Source organism: Lissotriton helveticus, chromosome 7 (assembly GCF_964261635.1).
Source record: "Lissotriton helveticus chromosome 7, aLisHel1.1, whole genome shotgun sequence".
Lineage (NCBI taxonomy): Eukaryota > Metazoa > Chordata > Amphibia > Caudata > Salamandridae > Lissotriton > Lissotriton helveticus.
Window position 1 is genome coordinate 1420698750 of NC_136068.1, and position 20343 is coordinate 1420719092.

The 20343-nt window shown below is 45.5% G+C and overlaps 1 protein-coding gene across 4 annotated transcripts in view; it reads right to left on the reverse strand.

The window, feature by feature from the left end:
• Nucleotides 1-20343, reverse strand: part of MAP2K4 (mitogen-activated protein kinase kinase 4) — an 839420-nt gene that overhangs the window by 750977 nt on the left and 68100 nt on the right. For all 4 annotated transcript variants that reach the window (XM_078654731.1, XM_078654732.1, XM_078654730.1 and 1 more), the window contains exon 2: nucleotides 10981-11083. In XM_078654731.1, coding sequence (XP_078510857.1) covers nucleotides 10981-11083 — 103 coding nt within the window. The remainder of the gene's footprint in view (nucleotides 1-10980; nucleotides 11084-20343) is intronic.

Here is a 20343-nt window from a genome sequence, read left to right on the forward strand (position 1 = left end):
GAGTCACAACATTCCATTCTGTTTGGATCACCTTTCCACTGACACCGCTTCACCGGTTGATCGCTTTGATCAGTTTTATCATGTTCAAATCACGCAACAACCCACCTCTTTTCCAAATACATGCAAACTACGTGTAGTTCACAGATTTTGACTGCATCATTCCACGGCATGATTACAAAACAACATGCATGTACATGACAGTGCACAATATCACATCAATCACTTAAGTTTCTATCTTTAATTATTGCATTGTGCTGAATATGACCTCTAGGTTTTCAGATATAAGCCCCTGATGAAGGGCAAGGCCCGAAACGCATTGGGCATAATATAACAAAAAATGTGAGGCTTTAACATTACTGCAGAAAGTAGTATACAGTTATAAACTAAAATACAAGAAGAATAAATGTGAAAATATTCACAAAAGTTAAACTTTATTGAAAATCAACAAAGTGCAATTGGGGACGCCCTCCCTCACAGAGAGCAGCACAAATCAGCCATATTTCTCATCCCCAAACTCAGGGGGATTTACCAACTAGCACAAACAACCGTTATACCCCGTGATTTACACTGATCAACAGGAGTGCGAGGGTCCTTCTTCCATTTGGACTTAACAAGAAAAGAACAAGGAGGGGCAGAGCTAGCCAAGCTGGGAAATGGCTGCACCGTAGGCGAGCTCTCCCGATCAAACCACGATCCTTCATGAATCCTGTATCAATAATCTACGAATTAAATGCCATAACTAAGTGACTGCACGGCGGAACAGACCAGCAGCAGAATTTGATGTTGATTTGCGACGCAAATTGGCCCACTACGCATTAATACCTGCAAATACTGCTTGCCGGGTTGCGGCATGGGGCGCATGGACGCCCACGTTCCGGCGTAATCAGTACGCAAGTCCCAGGCGCGACCAGAGAGCTGAAGGCCAGCGGGAAGTGCAGACACCATTGGCCCTGCTGGGCTGGGAGCGCGGCGGACTGTTGGGGGTGCTCCACCATCCCAGCCTCCATCTTTAGAGCAGACGGCAGTCTCAAACTACAGACGGCTTGTGTGACGGCCCCAGTTACCGCCGAGTGGTGCATCAGTGGTCGAGATCGGGCAGCGGTGGGAGGGGCACACCATCGGTCCACACCTCTTTGTGCCGGCCAATGTCAAAACGGTGGAGGTGCTCTGATGTGAGGACTGTAGTCAACATCTGGAAACGCTGCACGACCCATAAGGTACGGAGCTGGGGTGCGATCGGACAGCAGTGTGAACTCTGCGACTATGGGGGCCGGGTGCTGAAGTGTCGGGACATGCATGCTGATCCCGGAGTACTGCGTTACCCACGGAGTCAATAAAGCACGTGATGCCGGTGTTGAACTGCATTGCAATGCGCGTGGCAAACACCCAGATAAAAGTTGACTGATATATTCCGCCTCGTTTATGAACACTAATTTCTCACTTAAAAATGAAGCTACTGCGTCACGACCAACCTATGCTGCCCGGTTATTCGTCCAAAGGAGGCAGACACATATCCAAACACCCAGCGACTGCGCTGGACTAGTGCCATTTTTAGGGCTCGCTGCGAAAAGCGCGTGAAAGCGCGCTCTCGCAGAGAGAACTATAGCTGTCGGCTCAGCCGACAACGAGTGGAAAGTGGATACAAGACCTGGCCACGCGCAGCACTTTGCCATAGGATTACGTTGCGCTCGTGAACTTCTGCTGTTTTCAGCATGGCAGAAGAATCGGATTGCGTCGCGCGCCTCGTGAACAGTTTACGTGACTGACTTTGGAATGCAGGGGGAGTCTGCAGAGGGGCGCGCGGCGCTGTTCACGAGGCGCGCAGCGCTGATAAACAGGCTGGTTGTGATGTAGTGTCTGTCCCTTTAAAGAGTTGTCTTCCCGGATGAGGTTAGCATGCCAGGTTTGTAGCAAACATGAACAGCGCCGGGGAGCGCGATAATCACTACAATGTCTCTTTTTCCATCAAACACTCTTCCAAGAGTGTAATAGTTCTGCATTATGCAGTAAGGTAAGAACATTCAAAGCTGAAGTGCAAAGAAGCATGTCCCCAGGGTGCAGTAAAAGCATGGAAACCCATTTAAAACAATTGTCGAAACTGTAAACACACAAAGGGAAAAATGTTCAGTGTTTTCAGAAGAGGCGAAGAATATCATCATCGCCTAATCCGCCGCATCTGTCAGGAAAGGCGCGGACTCCTGCCTGTCGGTTGTTTATTCGTGTGCTGTCCTAGAGGATACATTATTCCATCTTGGCGAGCGTGTAAAGCGCTCCGCAGCCACGTTGCGGTTCAGCGCTCTATGCATGCTAATACACAAATGAAATAATTACCTCTTCAAACACGACCACCTGCGCTACGTCCTCACACTCTGGGGATCTGTGTTGGAGACTCTGTGTGTTCGCCTCAAAGGTGCTGCATCCACACGAAACATTAGGAGCAGTTCGCTCTGCAGGTTTTTGGTTTAGTTTTTGTAGCGCAAACTCAACCCGGAGCTGTTGCAGGGCTTTCCACGAGCTCCTGCTACTATACACAATGAGTGACACATTCATATTTTTTGTAGACAGATTAATCGGCAAGCCATGACAATACTCAAATGTCTTTAACAGTGATACAATTAATCTACCCGTGTCTACAAAAAATATCAACGTTTTGTAAGTTACTTTAATGCAGTTAATCACACGTGAGTACGTTTACTTTTGTTATGGGTTTACACATCCGTTTTTTTCAAACTGTGCACGGGTCGAAAGTGGCAAATTTCATTGTGATATTCCTAACAAGAAAAAGCATTATAGTGGAGTACTGTCCTTTGTTATAACCTCGTGATAAACACCTCTCAATCCAATCCCACAAACTCCCATACAGTATTACAGTATGCAAACGCTTAGGCAAATCACGGATAAGGAATTAATATTTTTGAGGGGCTTTTTGAGAAAGTCATCGGGGGCATGTATGTTTTACAAGATAAAAATAAAATCATTAAAGTGGTGCACTGACCTGAAAAAGAAAAATATCTTTTTTGGTGGTCTTCTATCGACGCCCTGTCCTCTTCTTTAGTAATTCTCCTGCCCACTTCATACCTGTCCTGGCCGCCCCGCGGTTCACCCCTTTCTCCCTCCATATCATCATATCACATCTCAGTGTGGTTCATGTCCCCTCTTTCGTGAGGTCTGCTGTTCTCCGGGCCACATTACACCCTTATTTCCCAGGTGTGCTTGTTCTTCGACACGTGTCTAGTCTACGGTTTACCGATCTTCTCCAATGGAGTATTGGTATTCGAGTCAGTGACATAATTCCGTTTTCATTGTTAGCTACGCATTTCAATATAGAAACGCCAACTTGTAATGTGCTTGTCCCTTGACACACACAACCACATACACACACACACACACACACACACACACACACACACACACACACACACACACACACAACAACACAACCACAACCACACACACACCCACACCCACACACCCAAGCAAGCACACAAACTACCACACACAACTACACACACAACCACACACACTTTATCATAAAAACACATACTTACAATATATGCTCATAACTGCAAAACTAGCAGTCTATCCCCCACTCTATCGCTATCATCTTGCAAATCATCTTTATACACCAATACAGACTTTGCTAAAAATGTAATGCAACACATTGTCATATACAATCCCAATAAATCAAACTTTAATGCTGCGAGACCTATTGCATTGCAAATGCTTGTTGAATCTGCACGCAGTCACACAGATTCAGTGCCGCTCCACCATCTCCCAAGGATTAGATTACTGGACCACCTTGAGGGTGGATTGATGTGTTCTGAGTCAACGAAGTGAGAGGCCTATGTGCACATTACTTTATCAGCGCAAAGAGTACTCATCCCCTGTGCAACACACTCATAGTGGGGTGGAGTGGGCCCGAACCGTACAACTAACGCGGGGCCACGTTGTAGAACCTTCTGCTCTGTATCATTGACCTCTTAGCAGACAATCAATTGTGCCATCTCAGAACTAGCATGTGAGAAACGCCATCAAAACTCCCTCAGAAACCTATACAGCACATGCAAGATGGGGAAGCCAGATAAAAATCAGCCGAAACTGCACTTTGAACAACAACGAAAGACAACGGAGTCTAGCACTGACACCACAGAGCAAAGTCAGGCAAACACAACTGCGTCAGGTTCAGATACAACAGTAGATTTTCACGTAATGTACGCAGCCATACAAGCAACATTATCCAACATTGATGGAAAGTTAGACACTTTAACCTACCGCGTCGATCGCATTTCGGAGAGGTTAGATAAGGATACAGAACGTATCAACATGGCAGAGCGTCGAATATCTGATGCAGAGGACGCGCAACATCAAATTGAGTTGAAACAAACTAAAGTAGATAAAGAACTGCAACACCTGAAAGCCAAAACTGAAGATCTAGAGGGAGGCCCGGTCAAGACGCTGTAACCTATGTTTAATGATTCCGACTTGGTACTTTGATACAACTATGGCACTGTAGTGGACAGCATTGAAACTAAAATAACTAGATGGATAACTCTCCCCCTTTCCGTAGCTGATAGAATATCACAGATAAAAATGGTGGTCCTGTCAAAACTGCTTTACCTCTTTGCCAATATACCAATAACTCATCCCGCCTCAATTTTCACCAAAATACATGCAAGACTCATCAAACTTGATATGGGCTGGTAAGCAACCACGTATAAGTCTTCACACATTAACACTTTCGTATGCATTGGGCGGATTTGCAGTCCCTGATATCTATCTATAATATCTATGTGCCCAGGCTCAGTACGCACATTACTGGTATCATCCGGTACAAAATCTACCGCACTTTGTAGTGGAAGATGGTGACGTGGACCCAATCCCACTATCCAGTATACTCATACATACACGGCCTCATCTCTCCCCGCGTGAATTAAATACAATATGAACTACCTCGCAGGCATGGACACACATTGGTCAATTAGCGCATAAAACTCCTGTATATGCTCCAAATATGCCACTTACTCATCATCCTGCACTATCAGTCACACAGGAACAGAATAGTATGAGGATATTGGAACTAGTAGGTCTTACTACAATGGGTGACCTATATCCAAACGGAACCTTTCTCACTCCTAACGACCTTTCATATATAAGTAACCAAACTTTATTACTCAGATATATCACAGACAGAGCTGCAATTCGAGTTTTATATCCCACCTACCCCAATGAACCTCCCGCATTACACTCTTTGCAGACTATGATAGCCACATCCACTCACTCTAATATAGTTTCTCGACTATACACACTGATACAAACGGAAATTGGAGATCACACCCTCAAAGCCCTTGACAGCTGCAATAAACTGTTGGACAACCCCTTGACAGACGACGATTGGACTTCATGCTGCTCACTCACTTCATTACTCACACCCAATGGTAATCTCTGTATCATCCATTACAAATATTTACATCAAATCTATCACACTCCATTAAAACTTCATAAATATGGATTGCGGGATAGTGCGAATTGTAAAAGATGTGTGCAGACTTTGCACACCTTGTATGGAGCTGTGCTACGGTTAAACAATATTGGTAGGATGTGACCTGCTTGTTGGAAGCAATCATATCACAAACGTTGACCTGCACACCACCCTTTTGCTTTCTGGGTCATTAGTTACCTGTGAAATCTGCTAAGAAAAAATTAGTAGCTATCATGCTGCTCCTGGCGAAACGTAGAGTAGCGATGCATTGTGATCGTAAACAGGCCCCCACTCTCACTCGCTGGATACTGGATGCTATCTACTGCAGAGACAATTTTTCAATATATGCCGAAGAACTGCCCACTGCTGGTAAACGATCGGATTACTTGGAGCCTCTATCTACATATCTACGAGAGCATCCTGATCTGATGAATGTGACTCCTTAATTTGTACATCTGAATTGTAATTATGATGCCGTATAGCTGTACCAGTTTACCACTGTTTATTATAAGCATTGTGATGTATGGTGCTCCTTACAGCCCCATACTTACCAAAAAGATGATTGTGGTTACTATTATGTAACAACTGACAAAAGCATTAAATATAATAAAATAAAACAAATAAAAACAACAAAAGAACAGGACATAATGATGCTTTGACTATGCAATGATTGTCTGATTAGTGCCATAAATGACAAAACTTGAATGTCTAAATAACCTCTACCTATATGTATTTCGCATATGATTATATGATTATGTATATGTTATTCTCCATATTGGAAGCATGCTTATGGTGCTATATTTGATGTGTTTTTAATGTATGTATTTTATATGATTTTTTAATTGACATTTATTAAATAAAACATTTGTAGATTTGTATTTTGGCTTTGGAGACCTAGTAATATTCTCTGGTGACAATAGTGTGTTGTGTATTAAAGTGGAATAAGTTATTGATGGTGTGTTCTAAATGCTTACCAAGCAACCAAGGGAATAGTTTCTTTGCCTTATAAAATATAAATGACCTGTCTATACCCATCACCTATTTCTTTATGAAATTGTTACTCATTATCCAAATATACATACGCCTACTACTAGGAGAGCATTCCTTGGTTCTAGCTGTGCTACTTGCTTTGTAATAGCCTTGGCAGCTCACTAAAACCTGTATATTATCAGACACCTTAACGATAAAAACAAACTGAGAAAGAGAACAAGCCATGCAAAAGAAACGGTGTAGTACAGGAGCGGCAGCTCACAGAGTCTTTGCAGCAGCAGTTGCTATGGACTTTCACTGATGCCTTATGCACATTGAGCCAAATAATGTGGACATCCCTCAGGCAGGGATAGATGCTTGGCTGGAGTAAGCGTATGGGACCAACTGGGCAAGGACGTTAACTGCAGTAGTTTAGGGACACTGTGCACATAATACATAAACACAAATGGATTTCTCCATCTAGAAAAAAATGCAGGTAAAGAAAAACAAAAACTAAAGGATTTGGTAGAAAAACTGTGGAAACTGATTCCTTACATGTACTTACTGAGCGTTGTGGATTTTTGTGCATCTCCAAAAAGTCAACTATACTGAACCACTGAGGACCCCAAACTACAAGTGGTCTTCCTAATTAAAAACAAAATGGTAGATGATTGGCCTTTAAAGTAATTGTGGTAAGGTATACAAGGCCAAGAATGCTCAAAGTACTCGGCCGGAGTAAAGCACAGATTGAGGCTGGTTAGAAATAAACTAGCCTCCACTGGGGGGTGATCATCCTGTAGCAGAAGCGCTGTAGGCTCCACCTAAGAAAGAAAGCTCTATAAAATAAAACATTTGCCTAGATAATAAAATTTGTTCTCGTGGGGAAGCAAGGATGGGCCTCAGACTTTCTGGTTTCAGATGATGCAATTTCCTAAAGGATGGCTACCTCTTTCTTTCTTTTTTTAACACTGAAGGTGTATGCTTTGTTTTTAGTTCTTGATGCATGATGGTAGAGCGTGGGTGTCAGGCAGAGGCAACATTAAAGCTCAGCTTGTTTTGGGCTCAAGGGTCCAAGAGGACCTTGAGCTGAGCGAGAGCTAGGCCTCTGTTTTGAGCCTTAAGTGGCTCGCCCACATCTAGTACCAGGGACTGTGAGAAAACGGAGAGCACGCAAATATATTGTAGACAGAGTGAGCAGCACAGAAGCCTTCATTGTTGCAAGCACTGAAGCGCTCAGCAGCACAAGGCATCGGAAGTTGCCAGCAGAAGGGACACCAGAGTTTGACAGCAGGAGAAATAAGAGTGTCAGTCAGTCAGATAGATGAATCTGTCAGTAGGAGGGAGGAGAGGCTTTTAGATAGGGGATGAGCCCGTCAGCAGGAAATATTGGCAGCAGGAGGGAGGGAAGACCATGAGCCAGAGAAAGTAGAGGCCTTTCAGAAGGAGGGAGGAGAGTCTGCCAGTTGTAGGAGGGATCGTCTTGGCAGGAGAGGAGAGTCTGTGAATCAGAGGGAGGAGATTCAGGTAATAGGGGGAGAAGTCTACCAGTCTGATAGAAGAGACACTGTCAGCAGGAAGAAGGAGAGGATGTGAGTCAGCAGAAGAGTTGCTATCAGCACGAGGGAGGAGTCAACAGAAAGAGGGAAAGGCTATTAGAAGGAGAGGGAAATGCTATTAGTAGGAGGGAGAAAGGCTGTCAGTAGGAGGGAGGAAAGGTTGTCAGTGATAGGTGTGAGCCTCTCACCAGGAAGGAGAAGAGGCTGTGAGTCAGGGGGAAGCCAGGCTGTCAACGTGAGGGAGGCTGGGCTGTTAGCAGGAGGAAAGAGAGGCAGTCAGTGATAGAGGTGAGCCTCTCAGCAGGAGGAAGGAGAGGCTGTGAGTCAGCGGGAGGCGAGCTGTCAGCGAGAGGGGGGGGAGGCTTTCAATGATACGGATGAGCCTCTCAACAGGAGGGAAGAGAGGCGGGGAAACACAAGAAAGGGTGTCAAGTAAACGGGGTTTGGTGTCTGCAGAAGAGGGGAAGCAGGTATGAGAGGCCCAGTCACTTGAGGCACAAGAGGGGCTATGTTAGAAGCTGCAGTAAATTCCTACAGAACCGTGTCTCACCAGCTCGACTCCAGCCTGCTCTCCGCCAATATCTCCATCGCCTCTAGTCGCAAGACATCAGCCAGTTCACCCTCAGTCTCCTGTGCTGAGAGTGAACCCCACTTCTGTGCCCCCCTGAGCCTGTGACATAGGACTTGAACTAATGTGACCAACTGGCACTGGGGCAAATTCAGGACAGCGAGTGTAAAAATTCAGGACAAAGGCTCAAAATTCAGGACAAAAATTTGTAACAAAAGGTACGTTTTACAGACCCATCACAGGAGGTCGTGAAATAGTATACAAGTAAGTAAATAGACAATCAACATAAGTACAAGTCAAAATATTATAAAACGAATTTCGGTGCGCGCACTGCATCGCATTTGGTGATGCAGTGCAAGCAACGAAATTCGTTTTATTTATTGTTATGTTTATTTACCTGTTAAAGTCCGTAATCCATACATTACTACCCCCCACCGTGCCCCTCCCCACCCGGACGGTACTCCCGCTACCGGCCACGGCTGTAGCCTAAAGTGTCATGCCCCCTCCCTTGTAGCATGTTTAATGTGTCAGCAGATGTACTGAGGTGACATCATGCAAGCCCCTAGGGTTTACGTCTCCACTGACTCTAGCTTGCAGGACAAAAATGACCTTAAATGGTGCACAATAGGATTCTGCTGACGGCTGTAGTAAAATGATGGAGAGCCATACGTAGAGTACCTAGTAGAGGGCTTTAAGTGGGATGAAAAAAACTGGGGGGTCTGTCAAAGGCGCTTGGCCAATTTAACTAAGGGTGTGGCCCAAAAATACGTAAGCTAAGAAATCTGTGCTTAGCATATTTTGCCACCGACTGGTAAATTTGCTGCTTCTGTCAGTGCATCCAGAGAAACAACACAATAAGTAAGATTTCACCTAGAACAAGCCAGGACTATTGGCTTTGTCAATGGTTGTTAGTAGCATATGACAAATAAGCAACAACATTGGCTTTGTTGTAAATAACATTGAAAATGCTTCAGTTGTAAAATTATGAGTGTGTGAAAGAACTGAAACCAGTCTCTTTGAAGTAATATCGAAGGCAGTGAAGGGTGGCACTGCTGCAGAGTTAAGATATTATTTCCCACTCTGAGGATTAGGGGGAAATTGGAGAGCCCGATAGGGACCCGTCTCAGCCCCTGCTTTTTATAACTGCACCCGGTGCTGAGCACCTGCAGGACCCTGGCCCAGTTTAAAGCCCTGACCTAGTAAACCATCCTGATTCATGAGGTACCAGCACAAACAATACCACATCCTATCTGTGATTTATTTTGATGTTAGATGCAAGGTGATATATGTATATTTACTGCCGCTAATATGCTACCACTGTCCAGAGCCTGCATTTACACAGTGAAAAGTGCAAGAAGAAAAAAAATCCTCTTTAATGCAAGAAGAATGCCGACAGGTCAATCTATCAGGGGCAAGATGTCAAAGGGTTTTTTTAGTTGCAAAGTCTTTGAATAACACTTCCGATAGCAAATCACCTTTTAACAATGCACAGAACCTGTTTTAAGAGAGAGGAAAGTATTTCCGAATTGTGAAAGGGGTTTTACGACCTGTAAACATGAGGCGGCATGAAAGAGCTATTTGCATCCTCTTTGTGAGTTGCAATGTAATGTAACAGTGGTATGTGACCTCAGTTGTAGTTGCAAAGCAAACACTTCACAGCTCAGCTTGGAACACCCTAAAAATACCATGGAAAAAGAATTCACCTTAGGCAGCTTTACATCAATTAACACCTATTTAGTTCTCATTCAAGCAGCCTTTACATGCCCAGATTAACCAGTCCCCACATTTACATTTCTTTGAAGCAGCCCGGCACCCTGGCTGCTCCTCCCACTGAATCACTGCACAGAAGACCCACTCCCATCTGCCTGAGCTGAGCCATCTCAACTGCTGAACATGTGTCCTTTGCCACCAAGGTTAAAATTACGGACAAATGCTGTCCGTGGAAACTTTCTTCACGGACAACGGACATCACAGTAAATTCACAGACAGTCCGTGAAAATGATGGAGGGTTGGTCACATTAACTTGAACCCAGACATAGAAGCAAATAACCCGTTAAAAAGAAAACTTTTCTGTGAGACGCTCTCCTTAATCATTCAGCAGTGATGAGAGGAGGCAACCCTCACAAAGTACATACAACAGATTATCCTGCAGCCCAAGCGCTGTAGGCTGGACCTAAAAAAGGAAACATGCAATAGACTGTTCTAAAATAATGCAAGAAGGAGGAATAATTATGTCAGGAAGCAACTGTTAACATCCTAGTTTTTTCCTCACTAGTTACATAAACTATAAATGGACCAACTGAAAGCATTAGGTACATCCTCTTACATCGGTATAGGGTTTTAACAAATAATTATTAAACAATTTATATTTTCAGGCACTTTTAGTATCACATTAATGGCATACTCACATTTGTGGATTTTGGAAAGGAACTGCTGTGGTATTAAGAGTAAATCTTGTTGTTGATTTAAAATGAGGATTGGCAAAATTCAATTTGAGTGCCTTCCGTTTACCTGAGAAACAATAAACAAAGTAAGTAAAGCTAATATTCACATCAGCATGCATCTTACAAGTGAGAGAAGTGCAATAGGATGAAGGTATTAGGGAGACTCCATGGTGATTCTTTAATTTAATTTAATTTATTTAAGACTGCAAGCCTGTTTCACAAAACAACGAACTAATATATGAATTACAGACACACTTATAACATTTGCAAAGATTTGCTCGTGTTTAATGAAGCTCACACAATCTTTAGAAGTAAACTTGAAAATCAAACACAATGCCAGCTTTCAGGTATACGCCTACTAAACCTAGTTTTATAGGTGCAATTGTAAATTTCGGTGTGGAACAAGCAATTGGGACTTTTTGTGAATACCTACAAAGTTAATCGATTTTCTCAGTCCAGCCAATGCTCACCATCCCGACAGTCACCAGAGAAAACCTATTTCCCGCCTCTTTACAAGATTTAGTGAGACAGCATACAACTTTGGCAGTTATATAAGAGTTTATACAAATTTGGTACTTTTTGCACCTTAAGTGTCACTTACTCCATATAATGGTTCTATAAAGTAGACCGCATTCATACCACAACTGTCTGTAGTCAACATCTAACTTTCTCCAATCTTTGATTGTGGTTGTATTCACATTTAGTTTATTTTAGAGTTTTGGTACAGTGCAGCCTTTTCCATTTCTAGGAAGTGCAGAAATGTGCAGTTCTGAAGGAACTTGGGGCTTTGTGTATCGATGCATTACCCTCATAGACGCAGAATAAGTAAATCCTTTCAATACATCAGGTCCATTGTTACAAGCCAACCAGGGCATTGTTCAGGGTAATAAATAACCGGATTAGTTGGTTTTAAAATACAATAATTCCCATAATTAAGCCAAATTCAAGGCATCATACGCACTTGTGTGTGTGTGTGTGCGCGCGTGCTAAAAAACAGTGCATTTGCAATCATTTTAACTGCAATGTAAGTGTTCACGGACAAGTGATTTATGGTAAGAGAAAGCAAAAAACACTTCAATGTGCATAATGTGAACATGGTAAATTTGTACTAACATAAGGATAGAATTGTGAATCTCTTAGCTCAATACCGAAGCATGCAAACGCTTCAATGCTATACAAATGGCAATATTATGCCCAACCAATTCCATTAACAAGCATTTACAATGCAATAGGTTTCGCAGCATTAAAGTTTGAGTTATTGGCATTGTGTATGACAATGCCGTAGCATTACATTTTTAGCAAACTTTGAATTGGTGAGCAGTGACAGTGTATGCAAGAGTATGCTGTTCTTGAAAGCAGTGTGGTAGAGAGTGCAGGAATTTGGGTGACGTGAGCAATGTGGATGGGGTGAGATTACAGGAGTGAGTGTAACTCGACAAAATGTGTTTAATTGCATACCAGTGACATATGGAAAGCTCTGATGATGCACCTCAGGCACGGGCTGACAGCTCTTATTATTCACACAGCTCTGATGATGCAACTCACGCACGGGGCTGACGCAGTTATTATTCACCTCAGGCACGAGGCTGACACCGTTATTATTCACACAGCTCTGATGATGCACCTCACGCACGGGGATCACAGCGGTTATTATTCACACAGCTCTGATGATGCACCTCAGGCACGGGGACTCACAGCTGTTATTATTCACACAGCTCTGATGATGCACCTCATGTACGGGCTCACAACTGTTATTATTCACACAGCTCTGATGATGCACCTCACGCACGGGGCTGACGCAGTTATTATTCACACAGCTCTGATGATGCACCTCACGCACCAGAGGAGGATGGAGTGCTTATTGAGGGTACAATTGCACATACTTGAACTAGATATTGCCCCACTTGACAAACCGCCTGAAAGTAGTGGTGAAAGGGCAGCCTGGGTAACCCTTCGGCAGAAACACCCCCCCCCCCCCCCCAAAAAAACAAATCAAGGTCCCTCAAACCGCTGTGAAAAGGGGAGCTAAATTTCTGGGTCAAATGGTGGCGGCTGGGAGATCTAGGGAAGGAGAACATCCTGGCAGGATGTTTGCCTCAGAGACAGGGGAGAAGGGACTCTTGAACAAGCACAAGGGTTAAAAAAATGAGAAGACATGGTAGTTGCATGCAAAACTATTTTGCATTACATATTGCATGGGACAGTTAAACCCCAGACACAACTTCAAGATACCAAACTTCAATAGCAAAGGCATAAATAGCGAACTAGAGGTGGCTTATGTAGTGGTAGCCTCATTACAATATAGGAGATTAAGGCAACTAAAATACAGGTGTAGGAGAAAATATCTGGAACTGACAGTCTGAGGGCATAGTTACATAAGAGATATGTAGATATTCTAGTGCTGCATGCCGCGGTGACAGGTGCAGCTCGTGTGCACGGGCTACGCCAACTGTCAGATTCTGGGGACAGGGCCACCTGTGTAAACGAACGAAGGGGTGTCCAGTATATTTTGGGGAGTTCTGTCGCTATAGCTTCCCCCCACTCTCCCCTCCCACACACACACACAACACCGACTTATTTAAACAGGGCAAGCATTTAAACAGGGAAAGCGTCCTAGTTCTTGCCGGAATAAATGTATTTTCACCATTCTGCCCCAATTCCACCTTTCTCCCTGAGTTCGAACAGCCCATCCACCAACCGTTTCTTATCCTCTGTCTCCCGGTGACAGTGACAAGACGCCTCAGCCCCTCGCCCACTCCTACTGAAGCTGCTGACCCTCGGTGTGTGCGTGTTTTGGGGTGCAGGCGTTCCCAGGCTATATCCATAGTCTAACAGATGCCATTCCCTCGCCTACAACAACCCCCATAACTCACCCCTCAGCTGGTTCTGGGCCTCGCAGATCCCTGCTGTCAGGAACCGGATTACCCCTTCGCATCCACCCACTAACGTAGCTCATCGTTCTAGTTGCCCTTCACATGCTGGTGGCTGTATTCACCACAACATCTTCTGCCACCCACTTCCCACAGTTACTCACCTGCTGCTGGTTGTAGTTGTTCCGCTGCTGCTCCAGAAAGGCGGCCGCAGCCTGGTGCTGTTGCTGCTGCAGCTGTTGACTAGCCGGGGACCGCCGGTTCTGCGGCGGTGGAACACTTATCTGAGGTCCGGAAAAGGGTCCCCCGAAGCCGGCCGGGGCCTGCAGGGTGCTGTGCGGGAAGCTCTGGAAGAAGGCTGCGGGGCTCAGTCCGGCTGAGGAGGAGGGCGGTGGGTAGTAGGCGTCCTGCGACTCCTGCAGCAGTGGACCTCCGCCGTTCCCGGGGTGCTGCATCGGTGGTGGCGAGGAGGTCTGCACAGACCAGAGAGTTGCGAAGCCTGGCAGCGGAGGCGGCGAAGAGCCTGCGGAGGACCCTGCGGCAGGCGCCGGACTGTGCGGCTCCGGCAAGCCCCCGAAGGGAGATTCCATGCCGGGAATGCGGGGAGGCGAGGGCGTAGCATGGGCTGGGGGGTCAACCCCCTAGTCAGTGGACAGCAGCAGATCGGTGGGGCCGCCGCTGTTAGGGGAGGCGGCGGGCAGATACTGAAGCTCTGTCCCGGATTTGCCCAGCTCCTGGGGCTCGGTTCTCGTGGCTCAGCAGCGGTTCGTCCTGCATGGGCGTCCCATCGTTCTGGTGGTGCTGCGCTGCAGCCGCCGCACACCGGAAGAGCGAGGAGACGCCGCCGCCGCCAGGAAAGAGGGCAGATTCCGAGGCGGATAGCGGATACGCCGATCTGAAGCCGCCGCCGACAGGCAGGTTAGCCGTATGCAGGAGGCCGAAGCCGTAGTCCCCCATGGAGGGAACGGGCCACCGCGGTGCCGGAGATCACCTGCGGACGCACATATATGTCAGGGAGCCGGGAGCGGTGTCATACACCGCGGTGTGTGAGGGGGGACTTAGAGGAGGACAGTCTGCCTGCTCATGAGGCAATAAGCACTGTGCGTGGGGCGGCCAGACGCGGTATATAGGGTTTCTATATAGCAGTGTACACTAAATGAAGGGTACTCACCACACGCCCCCAGCGATTCAGACGTGAGCGAAACCGAAACCTTCCGTGGGGCGGGACTTCCGTTTTTGGAAGCCCGTGCACGCGCCCACGGAGTGCCACAGAGAGAAGCAGTGCTGGTGACGCGGGGCTCCCATGCCCAAGGGAGAGCCCCGCGGTGGTGGCTGAAGTCCGGAGTGGCGGTAAGTGGGCCGTACTTGTTGGGGGGGGGGGGGCTCGGTGCACGTGTGTGTGTGTGTGTGTGTGTGTGTGTGTGTGTGTGTGTGCGCGCGTGTGTGTATGCGACGCGGGGGTGGGTTCTCTGTATGTATGGGTGCGTGCATGGAGTGTGTGTGTGTCTGTGTATGCGCATGCGTGTGTGTTCTTGGAGCTTCCGAGGAGACAGCAGCTGGCCACAGCGAGCGCGTTCGCGTGCGCGTGGCCCGCTCCGATCGCCTCCTCGGAGAGGAAATGCACGCGGCCAGGTGCCGTCTCCTGGAAAGCTGTGTCAGTAACAATAGATCTCTGGCGAGACAGCGCTGCGCGCTGTAATCGCCACGAGACCTAACAAAAAGGCAATCGCAAATCCAACAAGTCTGGCTTTGGCAAGCATGCAATACTTTTTGTGGAAATTTATGATACATACCAATAAAGTTAGCAAAAAAGTTAAATACAAGAAATAAAGGAGTAGCCCAGCACTCCAGACATATCAGCCCGGCATTAAAATGCACTCTTTTTCAGGCAGATGAGCACATGTGATCAGGTATTTTGGTATTAATCACTGTACAAGACAGTCAGTAGATTAAGATGATGACTGCCCCATGCTATATCGAACCAATTGTGAATAACATCTTACAGAACAATGGAATTGAAAGGGTTGAGTGAAAGCACCTATTTGTAAATATATATCATATACACATTTATTATGAACATTTTTGAAAAACATGAGGCTGATGCAACATTTAAAGCGGTCTCTAGACCAGAACTAAACATGAATGTGCAGTTATGTAGAAGAGCTTTACACAAGACTCTGACTGAAAACAATAATAGGAAGAAACAGAACACGGTTACATCAGTACCGGAGCAAGCATGCAATTATCACAACAACTAACTCACTACAGAAGGAGTATATAACTTACCCTGTAAGCATCTATATGTAGCGTGCAGTGCTGCACATTACATGCTATGCATACTCCTGCCATCTAGTGTTGGGAGAAGATCAACGTTGTGTGTCGTTTCTCCTCCTCCTCGAGGTATTGAGCATGTTCAACAGCCCTTTGAAGGCTCTTCCCTTTCATTGTAGTGCCTGATGGATCTTTGGTAAAACCAAAGCTATATCTTCCATGTTACCCCCTGCTTGTGACCACTGCGATACTAAAGACTCTCGGAGAGTTCTCATGTGAAGTCTTGCATGTAGCACAATAGCTATGCATGATGCCATCCCCAGTAGGTGCATCACGATTTTGACTGGTAGGGGAAAATGTGCTGATGAAGACCCAGTTGGTTATGAAGATTGAGAACCCTTTGTGGATTGGGGGGAGCGGTTTCTGAATTGAGTATCGCTCCCAGGTATGGTTATACATAGAGTGGTTGGAGATGCAATTCTGTTGCCTTGCTAGTGAAACCTAATTGGTGAAGCAGGTCTATACTGTGTTTTGTTTTGAGTGTCTTTTAGCTATTAAAGGCCCGCCCCAGGGTTAAAGGCCCAAGCTGAAGCTTTTAATCCTCGATGAGGTGAGCATGGTCTCAAACGTAATGCTTGCCTTTGTACACTTGAGAATGCAACAGATTTTATAAACAAAGTATGACGTGTTGTTTGGAGGAAAGCATTTAATATAGCTTTGAGCCCACAATAGGGGCATCTACCGGCCATTAAAGGCCCACTCCAGCGTTAAAGGCCTTAACCAAATGCAAGGGCATTTGATAAGGAAGCTGGCCTTTAATGGCCGGTAGAGGCTGATATGGACAGCTTTAAGGCTATTAGAACATTCCACCACTAGAGGGCAGAATATTCCAATTTGTTTAAATAAAAGGTTTTTTAAAAGACTCACGGAGCCCAAGGGGGTTGAAATCCCCTTGGATTCCGTAAAGCCATTGTTCACAGCAACAGCTGTGAGCAAACATAGGATGTTGATGCTCTTGGCTTCTACCAGCCATTAGAGGCTCGGAGCACTACAGTGTTTTCAATGGAGCGCTTAACATTTGGCTTTGTTTGAACTCTTGACCAGACAATCGTCGAGATATGGAAAGACATGTATGTTTTCTCTGCGTAATTTTGCTGTCACTACTGCTAAGCCCTTTGTAAACAGCCTTGGAGCTGCAGTAACCTTGAAAGGTAGCACCTTGAATTGGATATTGACGTCCGCTTACCACAGACCGTAGGTATTTGAGGTGTGCTGGGTGGATTGGAATGTCAAAGTAGGTGCGCTTCAGGTCTAATGCAATCATGAAGTCACCCTCTTGTAGTAGTGGTATTACATCTTGCAATGGGACCATATGAAGCGTTCTGATAGTATGTAGCAACTGGGCGACCACAGGTCCAGAATGAGCCACAGTAATGTCTTTCTTTTGTATAAGGAAATAAATAGAGTAGACTCCTTTTTTTCGATGTCTGAGCGGGAATGGTTCTATGGCCCCTTTTTGCAGTAACGCCTTGTCTTCTTTTAGCAGATGTAGACATTGTGGATTTATCGTCTGATATTTTGGCGGGATATTTCGTGGTTGTTGAGCTCGTTCTAGACAATATACCTGTCTGACTATTTGTAGTACCCATTGATCTGATGTGATGTTTGGCCACTACTGGTAGAATTGCTGTAGCCTTGCCCAGACAGTGTTTTGTAGTCGGAAGGTGGGGAGGGCTAGTGGGCAAGTCATTTAGCTAGTGGTGTAGAGGTGCCCCTGTTGAGCGGCTCTATACCATAGCCCTTGTTTTTGTATCCTCCACAATAGTATCCATGCCCTTGCTGGTGATACTGCTGTTGCTGGCACTGATGTGATGTTTTCTGGGGTAGAGGCTTTTGCTGCCCCTGGTATCGCCGAAAGGGCTGTTGCTTTTGAGGTGCTGTTTGTAAGGCGCCCATGGATTTGGCTGTATTTTTTTTATCTTCTCGAATTGTGTGTCGACAGGGGGCCCAGAGAGATTTTCCCCATCAAATGGGACATTAGGAATAAGCTGCTGCACCTCGGGTTTGAACCTGGGTATGCATAGCCATGCATGTCTACAGAGCATGACTGATGTATTCATGCCCCTTGTAACGGTGTCAGCTCCATCTAATCCACATTTGATTTTTGCATTTGATACCAGTCTCCCCCTAAGTTACTAGGTCTTCTCGTTTTTTGTATTCTTCTGGGAGATTTTGTATTAGATCTTCCATCTCATCCCAGATTGCCCTATTGTATCTGGACAGTAGACCAACTGAATTGGCGATCTTCCAGTAATTTGCCTGTCTTGCTCATACTCTTTTGCCTGCTGCATCAATTCTTTTGCTTTCTTTGTCTGGAGGAGGGGCCTCGACAGTACCTTGTATTCCAATAATTTTCTTGGCTGTGATGACAACTAAGGAATCTGCTGGGGAATGTCCTTGTATGTAAATAGGGTAAGTTGGAGATAGCATAACCCTGGATTTGACTGGGTACTTGAAGAAGTCTTAGGATACGTTGAAGACGGAGCCAATCATTGGGAGATACTCAATTGTGCACCAAAGTGTTTCCACTATTAGTTGGCTCCTCTGTAGAGTGCATGGGGAGCTTGTGGTACTCTGCCACTCTTTGGATGACATTGTGGTATGAGTAAGCGCCATCTGGAGGCAACGCTTTAGTAGGTATTGGCGGCTCCATACCTGGGTAAAGCAGAACCACATCATAATCATTCCAAGTCAGGGGTATATTGGGTATCCTGTATTCCTTGGGAGTCTGTGTCCTGTATCTCCTCTTCTTGTGGCGAGGGTACTGTGTTCATGGTGACTCTGGGGACTGAAATACATGCTATGTACATAATAACACAAGATATTAATACGAACTTAAAACAATAAGACCAAACCGAAGGAAACATAAGAAAATGGGCAATATAAAAACACAGAGCATTAAAGGACATGGCCTGGGAGTAGCAACATTGTTCTAGTACTTGGAGCATTCCACCGGCTTCCAGAGATACAATGAAAATAATGCTCGGAGCATTCTGTTATGTAATGATCCAGTACTCTGACCAAGTACATTTAAGGCGGGGAAAGAAACACTAAAAAGAGTATAATTGCGGAAACAATGCCCCAACTGATATGCAACACAAAATGGACGCCATTAAATCTGTATGAAAAGGAACCATGGCTGTGGGTCGCTGTAACTAAAACCTGTACACCAAAAACTCATATGGAGTGGGAAGGAAAACAACAGCATAAACGGGACGTATGAATAATCTGAATTCACCTGTACAATTGAACCGATTTGAAATGAAAATGAAACTGCTGTCTGGCCAGGTAATGAGGGACAAATCTGATTTCACCAAGGGACAGGGGAGTTCCATAATATAAGGAGTGAGAAGCATGTATTACCCACTTCATAGAACAGAATGGTGCAGATGGGGAGGGATCAAGAAGTGCCGAGAACACATTGCACAGAACACTAGGAGATGAGTGTGTAAATGAATGAAGTATACTGTTCAAGCCGACCCTGAGCCTCTTTTGCGAGCCTCAAAAGACAGGGACCGGGTGTCTAGAAACACAATGAGATCATTGTACAGGGATGAAAAAACTTTCCTAGATCGCTGCACAAGAACAGACATAAAGAGCTATTAGACCCATCCTTACCATACTTATCTTTCTACCCAACTCCTTTCACGGGAGGAGCTGCAGTACAAGGCTGGTAGACACCTAGCTGTACCTGGGGGAAAGCTGTGGAGCGCCTCGAAATTAAGTAGGTAAGGACAAGATTGGTGTCCCAATGGGGCATCACAAAAAAGAGAAAGGTAAACAGATGCTGCAGCCCTTTCAAAAATCTCATCTCAGCACAACTGGTGATACAAATATCAAAAGCAGATCAGTCAATCGCAAGAAGGCCAACTGGCTTAAAGATAACCTTTACAATACCAAAAGTCCTTGCCAGGTGAGGGATCGAACAAAGAGCAAAACATCAGACAATAAGGCCTGGACGGGGTCAATTTGTCATACACAGCACCACAGACTTGTCCCTGCAACCGGCGTATACAGTATTTGTTTAGGGACACCTGGCTGCCAAGATTACATCAATTGCTTCGGGGGGGGGGGGGGGGGGGGGGGGGGGGGGGAGATCAAAGGCATTCAGCTGGCACCGCTCAAT